Consider the following 14259-nt stretch of genomic DNA (forward strand, 5'->3'; position numbering starts at 1 on the left):
ACTTTTAAGACTTTTTGTGGCACTTGACACGAGTTCTCCGAGTTCACTTCGTTTCAGATTCAACGCTTGTTTCCAGTATCCCTGGTTACTAGACGTATTGGAGCCATGGCGACCGTTTTGCGACTGAAATAGAATATAACGGGAAGGTAACGGAGGCAGGTGGTTGAGGACGTTCTCTGAGCGAATCCTCCTGCTAAAAATACCAGCGCTTGAACCGATGAGCCGTGGCGCTGCTCTCCCAAAGTCCAAGCCCTGTCCCACTCCCAGAGGAGCCAACAACACAGATATGAGAGAGCAGCATCAGTGACATGTCTGCAAAAGGATTTCAGCGTGAAATTGGAGGACTGCATTTCATCTTCCCAGACCCGGCATCTGTGCCTAATTCACCGTTTTACGTTCATTTGAAAAAAAGAAAAAAAAAACTGAGCTGGAAGAAAGAGGTGGGATGTGAATACCGATGATCAGGTGGGGGGATATTATTGAGAGAGCAAGAGAGAGAATCAGCTGACAGTGAGCAGGTCAAGCATGTGCTCCAGCTGACAGGATGAGGCTCTAGGAATGGAACTGTCTGCAGTGGATCTCTTTGTATAATTGCACATCAGTAATAAATATGTAGGTGTCAGTGTCTGTTAAATCAAGAGGGTTTTGCAGCTGAACTGAGTAGACGAGTGAGTGCACCATGCTACATCATCTCTACCCAGGCAACAATTAGGCATGGGTGAGCTGCAGAAGAATCTAAAACTGTGATTTTTTTTTTAAATCACAAAATTGAGGGATAAAGTTTGTTTTAGCAGAATGAACTACTCAGAATAATTAGGAAATTTATATTAAGGTTCCTGCAATGTTTTGCTACTTCCAAAACAATGCAGGTAATGTTTCGGAGTTTCTTTCTGGTCGGTTTTATTCTGATTTGCATTCTCCAATAATTTTGTTTACAAGGAAAGCAAAACAGTAAAAAAATAAAAAAATAAAAATAAAAATCTCTTCCATTTTTCCAGCTTAAACTTTTCCAAAGTCTCACTAGTGTGAAACACCTGAGCTTCATCAGGTGTTTGTACCGTCAGAAAGAAGGTAAAACCACATAAAGCAATCGAAAAAAAAAGAGAAAGAAACAGGAGTACGACTATTAATCTAATTTACAAACTCACTTGAGAAATTGTTTTTGAAATGCAGCACTCCATTCATTGTAGCTCAAAAGGTTACTTTAACAACAACAAATAACCCCATACCAAAAATTAAACCTCCATTTGGTTTTGCCCAGTGATGAAATCAATGACATCATGACCCTCATAAAAACAGGAAGTGCTTGGCCGGCTCCTCTTAGACACCTGTCCTTGGTGGAGTATCTGAACTCAGAGACAAACAGTGGTGAGTACAATCAAATAACTTTTAACACAAGTGAAATTCTCACTAAGTAAACGTTATTTACAAGGACAAGCCGGTCCTTGTACACCCCATAGAAAGACCTACATTTACACAAAGTCAAGTTTGTTTTTAGTGCAGGATGGAATTCCTAAGGACTTCCACGTGTTCCCAATCCTTCTTTTGGTGAATCTCAAGTTATGTTTGTGGAAAGGTCGCTCAGGTTTGGCAATCGTCAGGTGTTGATGTCTTTCTGGCAACGGCCTTCAGCTTGCAATGAAGTGGTTTGTAGCCAAGTGTGACGGCACCAGGATGAAGGTCTCGTTGTCTGACATGTAGGCAATGGTTGTTGATATGAAAAAAGTGGACTTTACCATGTTTAGAGAAAGTTTTTCCCTCCAGAACTTGAGTTCAAGTACCTTCATGTCTTCTTGGGAATTCCAGGTGAATATTGCCCCTACGTATAGGGAGGTCTGTGTTACCCATACAACTCCATCTTGTCTTGGCTGGCTGTATGATTTCATCCTTTCCGTGTGATTTTCCCTCTCTTTGGGACTTAGAGTCCCAAAGAGACTCTAAGTCTAAGAGACTCTGTATTGGCTTATATACAGTAAGCCAATGAGTCCATGCTAATTTCCTGGCCTCTTGTGTGTGTAGCCAGGAGTGAACTCGTCCACCCCCACAAGAACAGAAGGCGGGGGCATGACGTTTGCCCAAAGGTGCTGTAATGGTTTTCACCACCACCACGCTACTCATCAAACCCAGGGCGTGTCAGAGAGCGTGTGAGACGGCTATATTTAGAAACGCAGTAAACACACTGAGTAATGCAGGGGATGTTTTATATTACCGTCCAGTGACTTTATTATCTAAACATAACCCACACACTCGCAAACTGATGAAGCACACGGTTGCTTTGTACTTTTTCCCAAATTATTTTAAGGATTTTTTTTTTTTGGCGGTCCAATAAAAACCCCAGAAAAAGGAAAATTCTGTTTTTGTTACTCCCTGATGACGTTACATTAAGTACGCTCTCTTTTCCTTTCAGTTAATCCGTTCATGTTCCACATGCCTTCCTTTTTCTCTGTTTACTTGTATGCAAACACGCATCAAAAGAGAAACCCTGGGCTTTATTGCTCTTGACATCATGGACATTCCCAGAAATGGCTCAAAGTACCTGAGGTCCCTCATGAAAACAGTGTCCTCGTAATGTGCCACTCCAACATTTCTCAACGTTCATTTTGGTGTCAAAATAAAAAGAAGCGTTTCTTCAAACGAGTCGCTCACTGAACCGTTCAAGATCAGCAGTTTCCAAGCTAATAAAAAGCCTCCATTCAACCTGATGCATGTATTTTCTATATGCATCATGTAGAAAATAATTCCTTTATTTTACCAAGGTTTTATACAGTGTTCTCTTTACACTCAGATTTTTAAATTTCGAGACAAGTTATAAGAGCGCTGTCTGGAGTTGGAATTTTAACTTGGAAAGTCAGGGATTAGAGGAATATTATTGTCATCCAAACTTTTTACTTAGCTAGAAGATAGATTTTTGTTTATTTTTTAAGTAAATAATGATGGCAAGTCGAGGGGTCCAGCATAAGATGAAATAACGTTGAGGGCGGGGAGTGGTGGTGGTGGGGGGGCAGCAGTGCACCGTTGCCCTGGGTTTCATAAAAAATGTTGAGTCGGCCCTGGAGAATGTGGTAACTGGGGCTTCTAGCCAGCAGCCTTCACTGGAACTGAATCAAAATGAATTGAACTGGTGTGAATGAGACCATTGAAAAGTGTGACACACGCAGGCACGTGCTCACAGGAAGGAGTTTGCATGAAGAACGAATTCCCTTTGATTTATTGCTGATTGTACCGTTGTCGCCACTTCCACGCCAATAAAAAACAGAAGGGCAGCTGAATTTCAATTAGCTCAATACAAGTCAGTTGAACAGCAGTGAATCGGAATCGAGAGACGGAGCCAGGAAAAGATGGGAGGGGGTTGAAGAGCACGAAAAGAAAGCTGGAAACAGGGGGATAAGCACACAGAGGAGGGGAGAGAAAGAGTGAAGTGACATCATATTTCTCAGCTCCTCATTCCTCTCATCCTCTGTGGCACCTTTGCTCCACTTCTCGCCGAGGAGGCGCGCGCACAGTTCGCTATTTATCCTCCTCCGTCGCTCGTAAAAAAAACAAAAAAAAGGGGCTGGACTGAAGGAACGGAAAAGAAGGAAAAGCTCGCAAAAACTGAAACCATGAACAACACTTTCCTAAACATGGCGTCGATAGGCGACTTCGACCCGCTGAACCCGTCTATTCCTGCCACCAAAGTTGAAATCACGGTGTCCTGCAGGTAGGCGAATGGCTCTTAATTTTTTTTTTACCTGCTTTTTTTCTGACATGCTTACGGGGAAACGGGGGGGAACGCTGCTGTGGACTTTATTTGCTTACAACTCTGGCAAGTTTGTATTGAACCCAAACGTTTCAACCAAGGTGTGAATAATTTTATGAACCATAAAGGTGTGACTGAAACCTTCAAGAAGTGACACAGTAGTTTGGCACTTTTACTCGAGTTCAGCGCTGTTGAAAAAAACGACTTTTAATTACAACTGGAAGAAAAACAGTCGTTTATGTTCACTAAAGTTAGTATTTTATCCTTATAACGATAGCACATTCATATTTTAACGCTAAATATGCACTATTTCGTTACTCTGGCGTGTTTATTAAGATTTGTCAAAAACGCACGTAGTGAGACTTGTTTGTCACGTCTTTAGAAAATGTTTACAGTGATGTCACGAGCATTGTTTTGTTGATGCTCGCATTTTTTTAGGTCATAGTAGTGAATTAAAACGGCCTCATGTATGACATGACATGGTTTATAGGGGGAGTTTCCCGTTCAGGGGGGTTATTCCTGAGAAAAACGTAATGTCGTGACCCCTTTCACAGTTTTTTTTTAGTAAAACCCACCTGTGGAGGGGACTCTATTCGCTCCACTGGCTTGTTGATACTGTTACGTGTCAAGGTAATGGTTTATAGAAGAGTGCTTCCCCCAACCCCTCCATATTGTAGTTTTTATTTATTTTAACCAACTTTTATTAGGAATACTCCTACTTCATTTTTTTTAGTCTCATCGTATATACATTAGTTTATTCCAGGCACACAAATAGTCAAAATCAACATTACCTTATAAACCATTTAGCTAAACTGTGAAATTTAATGGGTAAACCTTAGATTTACTCATTAACAAGACAAATCACTTGCAAAACACAGCTCCAGTAATCACTTTGGCAAATAACAATTATAATTCTGTTCACTAAGTTGAAATTAAAAATGAAAATAACAGCCACAATCTTACCGAGTGTCATTTAGTATTTAAGGAAATTTAGAGTTTAGATGTTATTGCGCTTACACAGGAATGGAAGAACAACAATCTTAGTCAAGAAGTAAACATTTATATCTCTAGGACAGGAACAGTTTGACTTTGTAAGAGTCTGTTTCCTGGAAGATCAAGCCAAAACTCGACTCTTGCTTAAACAGGCTCAGATTCCATTGACAGAGTTATTCAACATTGTTTTGATTCCCCACATCGTCCTCTTGTTGTTTACATTAAAAACTGCTGATCTGGCTGAACTGAAACCTGAAAGTCGGCTTAGAGTGGTATTAAATTCTCACAGTATGATAACCTGGAGGTTTATTTTTAAGGCAATTATTTTAACAGAATTGTCTAGGATCTAAATGTGTAATAGAATACTTTACATTTTCAACTTTTTTGCAGACACCTAAATGTTTTCAGTGTAGAATTGACTGGTTTTTCTTGGTATCACTTAGTTTTATGAAAAGCAGCCCCAGATCATTATATTACCTCCATATTTTTCTGTGGGTGTGGTGTAGCTTTTTGTTGTCCCCAATGTTGTTATGGTGACTGTTTGGAAATCGGTTTTTCTCCTGCAAAGTTTTAGCCAATGTAAGCTTTGTAATTTTTTTTTCTGTAAAAATATCTAAATAAATATGATGAAAATAAATGCCTTAACTGGATGTTAGGTTCAATTTATTGGCCCCCGATTTTCTTAATTTTTGGCATGTGAAACCGATATTTTCCGTCGACCTCATCTACCTCCACAAAGGTCTGTAAAGCACCCACTGCCCCCTTTTTCTCTGCCATGAAAGAGGGCTGACTGACAGACCAGGTCACGTCTGCATGTGAGCTGTTAACAACAGACACCCCACTGTTACCTACTTAGCAATTTTACTGCTATTTTTAGCAGCTAAAAATAAAACGGTACTGGTCAAAATCCAAATCAGCCGGTCGATTGGCTCCTGTAGCTTTAGCCCTACTTCTTAAAGTAAATATATTAGTGATGCACGATATGTTGGCACTAACATAATTTTTATTTATTTATTTTTAATTTTTTTATGTCAGAATTGATTCGAGAAATTCAACTGTACTTGATATTAATAAGCGATATTTATTTCCAAGTTGCTGCCGTTTGATTCTGCAGGGGAAGTGGAGAACGTTGGTCATGTGATGTGATGCACGATTGTTAGGAGTGTAACTGAAGCAATGGTAAAGTCAACAATGGGCTCGTTTTTATTTCAAGATGTCGAAAGGGTTGTAAAATGTATATAATATTTGTAAATAAGAAGCAATACCAACATCGGATATCGATATCGGTTCAGATTTTCATATCGTGCATCCCTAAAACATACAATAAATTTTAAAAAATTTGTAGACATTAAAATACAAACCATTCTAAAAAGAAGATGCTTTGGTGATTTTTTTCTTTTTTTTTTACCCATCTCCTGACTGATGCATTTGTACAACCAAATCCCTCTGATCCTTTGTCACCTCTCTGCTAATTATAGCTTTAGCTAAATGCTGCAAATGTCAAGAAAATCCTACAGGGACAGCTGAACTTTATTTCTGGTTAGTCAGATTCCCTTTTAATTGATGTAAGGTGTGTATCCATGACAACTAAATGTTGAAACTGGATAAAAAAGATGCTTTAAACAAAGTATTTGTTTGAGGGATGTGGACTTTCATGTGGCTGTGACATTTGAACATTTTTCCTCTTCTGTTTTTTTGTTGTTGTGGACTTGTACAGGATCCATGTCAAAAAAATTTTATTATTTATCATCACCTCATCTATTTCCATAATTTTTCTGTATGTGGTTTTTCCTCTACATCTCATGCATTAGTGTCCTCACGGGGGAAAAAATATCCAATACTTGCTCTTTGTTCAAGTTGCCTGCCATTTATGACATAACAAACTCCTTACAAAAGCCATTAGGGAAAGAAACAATTTATCGAAGTAACATGTGAGTCAGATCCTTTCTCTTGAATGCAATTAATTTATAGCAGAGATTGCAGTGTGGGCTGGTCATTAATAGAGTGTCAGTCAACCCTGAAACAGTGGAACACGGTGTTAAAATAATGATGGTAGCATGACATTTCTTCTCGTCCAGCTATTTTTAGATCGGGGGTTGAAAGCCATTTGTATGGCTGTGCATAGAGATCCAGTTTGAGTAATTGCTTTATGAATGACTCAAGAATGCTTCCTTAAAAAAACCAACTCTCTAATGTGGCTTCAGGGCTTTAAAGGGAAAAAAAAAAAAAAAGAAACTCATTCGTTTCCCCACTTTTGTCCCATAGATACTGTAGCTACTGTATCCCTGCAGGGTTTTTCTGCACCATCTCCTTAGTAACAGAGGGATCAAGGCATCTTCTTGTAGAATATGCGAACATGCTTGGCGGAGTTTGTTCATGCTTGAGTCAGCCCCGACGGGGGCAGAAAGCGCCTCAGATGCCTGCTCCTCCTACCTCCAACCTGAAGGAGGACCAGGAACGTCATGGTTACGGGCCGGGTGCGAGCCTGCCCGTCTTTGTGCACGAAAGGTTCATTTTCCTTCCCCAAGTTGTGCGCTCTATTTTGTATTTGTTTGAGTGCCATTGGTCACAGTGGGCTGTGTCGGATATCGCCATGGTTACTTCTAAGTTTCCCTCTGTGTGTGTAGGGGGGAGTGTTGGAGTGAGAACTTTTACAGAGGAGGCAACGCTTCAGGAGAAAACAACATACTGTACATGACCAGTCATATCAGACTGTGATATTTGTGTGGCTGCAGTGATATTCAGTGGTAGCTGACTCACATAAATCTTTTAACTTTTGTCACATTAGAACCACAGAATTTAATAGTCTTTATTGGGATTTGGTGTGGCAGACCAACACAAAATAGTGCACAACTGGAGAGTGAGAGAAAAAAAAAAGTGAAAACAGATGTGTTTTAATTCACAGGCTGCCTTCCTCGCCCAGCCTGTTAGCTTAGCTGGCAGACAGACGTATTTTGACATATTTTTGGCCGTTTCGTTTGGGGACGTGGGAATTCGCAATCGAACGCAAACTCCAGTCCGCCTAAAAACCTAGGTCTCAGTTCAGTTGAAGTGGACGTTGGAACGGTTTGAATGCGTATGTGACCCAGAGACTGCTTCAAAAGCAAGAAGTGGACTACAGCGCAGAGTATTGGAGTTTAAATAAAACAAAAACAAACGTGCTAGTCTAGCTCTCACTTTAGAAACGGCTTGTGGAGAAATACCACAACAATCTGGCACCACTCCATTTTTGTTTACATTTTGTAAAGAATGAAGTCGCGTTCATGTCGTCTTTAGAGGTTTTTGTGTCGTTTTGCTTTAGTCACTCTTAATCCAGCGCCCCCACAGGCGAGGAGGTGAACATGTTTCTCAAAGGGATCAAGATAAAGCAGGCTAAATGCTATTTTGTATTCCTCTATCAGGTAAAAACAACAGCAAAATACGCTGAAGTTTGCAGCATGCATTTTGAGAAAATCTGGAAATGTACAAGAGTTGTGAATTTTGCCTTGCTTTTATAAATGCATTCAGATTTAAAAAGCGGTGCAACTCAGTTTCAGAAAACAGGTATTCCATAACCCAAGCTAATAGTTTTTTTTTTTTTTACTTCCAATAAATATACAAACATGCTATTCACTTGAGCACTTGTTAAAATGCAGCCAAACAAGTCTGGGACAAAACCAGACTCTGAAGTAGCTCCTCTTGTGTGATTTCTGTAAGTGGTGGCATAAGGCGCTTCAAAAGTCCTCTCATCTCTCATTGGCGGCTAATTCAGATAATGTTTAGATTCTTTGGGGAGATGAGGTTAGCGCTTCGCTCCGCTGTAAGGCTCAAGGGTTTCTGCTAATCGATGGGAGAACCTGGGGTATTTGCTGGGGATCGATACGCTGCCAACTCTTGCCTACTGCGTCGCACAAAAAAAAAGAAAAAAGAGAAAAACCCACACATGCTTAAAAGGTCTGCTCACACGTACTGTACACAGAGTCGTGCAAGAAGAAGAAGAATTACTGCTTGATATACTGTAGCTTTTCCCACCTACATGATGGAGCCAGGGGACAGTAAAGCCACTGACAACTGGCTCAAATGCTTGTGTTCCATTATGGTTATTGATTGGACCAGATTTTTGTCTTTTGTTAGTCAGAATAAGTGTTTTCAATATATGAAAAAAAAAAAGTGAAGCTGATAAAGTTTCTGAAGCAGAGCCTATTCATGCGGCCAGCTCAGTCCTCGGTGGGCGCAGATGTGGGCTGATCACTTCTTGATATTGCTTCTTAAGTAACTGTGTCCGTTACGCAGGTGCACTTTTTAATTAGCCTGCACTGTATCCAGTTTTCTGTGACGTCTGAGAGGGAAGAAGGAGGCCTAACTCGGGATGAGTCCGTGGTACAGATTTAAAAAAAAAATACTTCAAACTCAGTCTTGTTTACTCCACGAACTTCATATATTTAATTGGATCTGCATGGAATACAATCTCTTTAATATTACCAGAAGTTGGTCTGTTGAATCTTAGTAGAGTATACAAGAGCGTCTGAGGGTATTAGCACTGCTTCTTTGAATAAAGTGAGCGGTCTGCTCTGAGTTTCATGCCGACCTTATGCAGAAGAAACGAAGCAGTCTAGTTATTCTTTTGTGTAAAGAATCGACTTCCTGTTGGGCTTTAGCCAATGTTGTGTTGCTTTCTGTACCCTGGGGAAAAAAAAACAAACTTAATGCAAGAAAAATTAATAATTCGGTGGTAATTGTAATAAACTCTATAAATTATGACATTTTCAAAGCCTAAGAATGATTATATTTTGATTATTTTTCCCTTGAAACGTTTTGTTTCTCAACTGCCAGTTTCTCGAAAGCAATATTCACCTTTAAAAATGTTGACTGAATGTTATTATAGTTGTGCAATATTTGGCCGCAGAGCTGCCATGCTTAGCACAAGTGCTCCATTTCCAGTTTGCGCTTTCATATATTTTGCATGATTTACAGACTTATTGTTGGATCGAGGATATATAAATGCATCACATAAATGTTTAAGCTTAGAGCACTATGTAAAAACCCAAGCTTGACTCATGTCTCAATGACGTCCACATGTTGCCTCAACATTGAAATCAGCTCTCAGTGGGATCCGTTTATTTCTTTCAATTTATTTAAAGGAAATAAACGGATACGACCAACATATAGGAATTGCTGTCCAGTTTTGATGCTAGATGGGGGGAACTAGATGCTAGTAAGGTTTAACAGGACTAGTTAAAGCGTTTCACCTGCCACTAAAAAAGAAACCAGAGTTCAGCAGATAAGATTAACATTGATTGATTGTACAGTACGTGCAAGCTGCTACCATGGACATTTTTCAGATTGTAATTTTTTTGTTTTGTTTGTTTGTGAAAAAGTCTGCAGCAGAGGCTCTCAGTTTCTACCCCCAAATCCCCGCCACAAAAGTAATGCCCCGGCTAAAGTTGTCCCAAAACAGTTTTGGTCATGTTTTCAGAATCATTCATAATTCACCAAATGGTTCTCTTTTTTCCTTTGTGTAATGAATATATGCCAAGTAGGATTGCTTTTTTATTTTCTAGCTGATCAACATGAATGTACCATGTATATTTTTTTTATAATTTTGCATTTGTCCGTTTTCTTGCACCAAACCTCAGCTAGCATTAGCATGCTAACGACGGATGCTAGGGCAGCAGAAAGTCTCTGTTTCGAAGAGTATCCCTGGTAGTGTGGGCTCAGTTGCATTGGCTTGAGAGTTTGAGGGCATTGAATTGGTTTTAGCAACTGGCATGTGCTAACAGAACTGCTGTCGAAGCACGTCAACATCTGCACTGACTTGAAAAGACAGGAGGTGTGTTCCTGTTCATTGTGAAAACGGATTTGTACATAAACTGTCGGGTATGTACTTTATTTTTTTTTTGTCTTGACCAACCCACAGCCTGCTGTATCATTCAAAAAGCCCCAAGTGTCCATCATGGGTTGACAGATGGATGATCCTGCGTTTTATCTAAACCCTTTCATCCACTGGCTTCCAATACCATTTACCTCTGCCCGGTTCTTGTCACACACCCTTGCCCTGCCAGTAAAGACTGAATCTGTTGGCGGTAATAACTCTCTGTTTATCACTTGTCGTCTTCTGGCTTCCCTATCTAATGCTGAGTGACAGCAAGTATAAAAGGCCTTCCCCTTTTTTACTGCTTCCCTTCCCACTATAATGTCTTGTATCGACTGAAACGTATGAGACAGCAGGTGCAGGCTGCAGACTGTGCTGCTTCTATGGTGATGTGCACCTGATTGCTCTTTGTTTCACGCTTTGTTTCCGCTGTTTGGGAGAACGGAAAGAGGTCAAACAAGGTTCTGTTCGTGCAGGCCTGAAGTCTGGGGCAGGCGACTGCCTCGGTCCCAATGGGTTCAAAAAATGTGTCTTGGTAGTAGTTTCAAAGTGTAGGAGTCCATGTTGGTCAACGCTCACTCACTTTTTAAACGTGACTCTCATTTTTGTCAGTGCTATAGGTTTGATGTTGATTGGGGAAATATTTGTGCTGATATATAATATGACTATTGAAGAAGGAACTCAAACTCAACTCAAAATGTAAATGGATATCTTATGTTGATTTGTTACACACAGAGATATATTACATCTTTATTCCTGTTCATTTTGATGTCTGCAGCTAATGAAAACCCCAAATTAAATTATTTTAGAAAAAAACTCTTCATTAAATAAGATGAGGAATAAAAATTAAAGACGCCAAGCAGGCATCAAATTGACCCCCTTCTTGAGCTACAAAGGTAAATCCCAAAAGATTATTACTAAAGAAGCTAGATGTTTAGAACGCTTTAGCCAGCACCAAAGGAAAGTTAAGTGGAAGGAAAAACAGATGGTTATTCACGCAAATGAAGCATTAAACTGTACAGCACATGGAGATATGGCTTAAGACATTGACATTTCTGTAGTAGAAATATGTTATTGATTTGATTGAAAATGAATTTCATACAAACTTCATTAAAATTGACAGACAAAATTCTTAATTATTTACCTGTAATAAATATATAACATATGGCATTCACATTTCAAATTGATTACAGAAATGATTTCACATTTCATTTTGCAACTTTCAAGCTTTTCCATGCTTATTCACATGCTGACCCTTCTCGACCTGGTGCTGCTAACTGCCATTCAGCTGGCTGAAAAAACAAACATATAATGCCTAATGTCAATGAATCATAAGTTGCCAGTGTTCTGTTTCTACCTACAGATCTGGAAAGAATAGTGGCAACATTTGCAGCTGTAGAAATGTAAGCGTCTCTTCTCACCAGCTGTTGAATGCTTTGTTGCACCGTTGTCAGTTCCCATACAGAATTGGTCAAACTAAATCCAAAGCAGCTCATCAAACTAACTTCTCATGCTATATTAAAACCTCGGCATTTAATCTGTTACACCGGGAAAGTGAGACGGATGTGTCTGAAAGGAAGGACGGTTAGTAGTGAGGCTCCAGACTTTGGGTGAAACAGAATCCGACTTCAGAAAACATCCCAAATGAAGAAACACTCTGTGACTGTTTGGGGCTCCTGCTACCCTTCCAGCCTCCTCCCTCTGCTGATCTGTCAGTGCACTGGCATGACTTAATTTCTACCCAGAGGAAAGTTTGTCTTCCTGTCAGTCTCTTTCCCCCCTCCATCCCGCCCTGCCTGTCATTTGGTCGCTCTGCCCACACAACAAGCAGCAGTGTCAGTCTTCAGAAGTGAGGGGAACGATGGCTGTTTGGATTGTATAGTTGTGCCTGTGGGTTTTAGTCTGCCTTAGAGGGCCTCCTCTAGCCTGTTGATTATGTAGTCCTGCTTTTCCCAAGATACAGACAAAAAGTGGATGCACTTTTATTTTACTGAAGTAAATAACCATGCATGGCTTTTATCTCTCCTCAACTGAAATTCATTGCAAAATGTTTTTTCAAGCCGGTCTGACTTAAACAAGACTGGCCAGCTGGTATTATTATGAATCATCGTTTAACAGTTGCGGGGCTCTCTTTCATTTGCTGTAAGCTTAATAACTCCAGGAACAATGACTCTTTTTCTGGCTGCATGACACTTGCGGCGGGCTTGTAGGTGAACGGTGGGAAAAACGCAGCTCTGTTCCTGCAACAATTAAAAATGCTGATACAGATTCTGCTCCATTTACTGTTCCTTTCTTGTCCATGGCTGAAAACGGACTGAGGAGATCAGAGGGATCCGAGTCCAAAATGTAGCTATTCATTTTTTTTTTGGTGGTTGTCTAAGTTTTGCTTACAAAATCTTACTCAAGCAAGATGATGTACAAAGAGACTCTCAACAGCTGTTCTTCCTCACGCCTGTTGAGTTGCTAGAATACAAAGCACTTTTTTGTGATAAAAGTATATATTATCAACTTCTGTAGGGGCCAATTTCTTCTTAGTCATGGAAGCCGTTGTACAAATAGAGGCTTTCATTTGAATCTCACTGTGGGAAGTGGAGGGAGAAGATTTAGAGGGAATTACTGGGACACAGTCAAGAAAAGGATAAAAAGTAGGTTAGGTGAATGTAGGTTGGTTGGGGCTACATCATACAGAAACTTGCACAGTGCTGCAGCATTTGCTGGGCTGTTTCTGTAAGGCATTTTGGGGAAAGGTGTCATGATTGTGTGTTTATTTATCATAGTGTAACTAATGATGCAATCTGTACTTTATTGCCTTATACTTGTTACATAGGCATTGACAATAACAGAACCAAAACTCCAGTGTTCTTTTGTCTTTAAAAGAGCAGACTGATTCGGATTGATGCATTCTGCAACTTTACACCTGGGTGACACTAAATCCACTTATCCTTGATTGACAAAGACATTTGTAAGTTCAACAAAGCAATTATTCTTCGGCCTTCAGACGTCTCAGTGCACATGTGCAAATCAAAATATACTGTCTAGCAGGTTGTAGATGCAACCAGGCCGTTGCTAAACTTGATATTCAGTCATTCGATTTAGCTGTGTTGCAGGAGGGATGCATCTGGAACCTTCCGATGGTTTGGAAGACCCCAGTAGCCCATGGTGTTCACTTTATATGAGGAAAACTATACTAGAGGAGTTCCATTAGGTGAGCCAACACCTCCCGTTTTTTTTTTTTTTTTTTTTAACCCTTGTGCTTTTCTTGGCACCTCAGAGTCTTACACTTCTGCTGGGCGGAGGTGGGCGGACCCCCAAAGATCCATTGCTTTTTCTCTGGTAAAACAACTGCTGACAATCCTTCACGCTCATATTCGACTCTCGGGGTGCGAGCGCTCCACCCAGCAGCCCCCGCGCTTTAACGACACCAGTCACGATCGACCCTCTATCTATTTTCATGTCGCTCGCTGCCATTCCCTGTATGGGAAGTGATTGCGTTGACCTTTCTGGCCCCCATGTAGCTCGCGTAATAGTTCTCCTATTGAAGATGCTGCTGACAACCATCACTTTGAGTGGAGGAGGCGGGGAGGTGTGTGCAGAGGTGCCTGCTGTGTGCCCATTCAAAGCCAGCGAGGAGCACAAAGGGATGTGTTCGCGATGACGCGGCGGCCAATAACTTCCC

The 14259-nt window shown here is 40.4% G+C and overlaps 1 protein-coding gene across 1 annotated transcript in view; it reads left to right on the forward strand.

Moving 5' to 3' along the window:
- The first annotated feature begins 3038 nt into the window (after window positions 1–3038).
- LOC106907485 (copine-8) overlaps window positions 3039–14259 on the forward strand; it is a 74955-nt gene continuing 63734 nt past the window's right edge. Inside the window, exon 1 of the mRNA XM_088003366.1 lies at window positions 3039–3700. Coding sequence (XP_087859492.1) covers window positions 3603–3700 — 98 coding nt within the window. The 5' untranslated portion in view covers window positions 3039–3602. The remainder of the gene's footprint in view (window positions 3701–14259) is intronic.

This window comes from Poecilia mexicana, unplaced genomic scaffold (assembly GCF_051168715.1).
Source record: "Poecilia mexicana isolate PSO_F unplaced genomic scaffold, ASM5116871v1 scaffold_23, whole genome shotgun sequence".
Taxonomy (NCBI): Eukaryota; Metazoa; Chordata; class Actinopteri; order Cyprinodontiformes; family Poeciliidae; genus Poecilia; species Poecilia mexicana.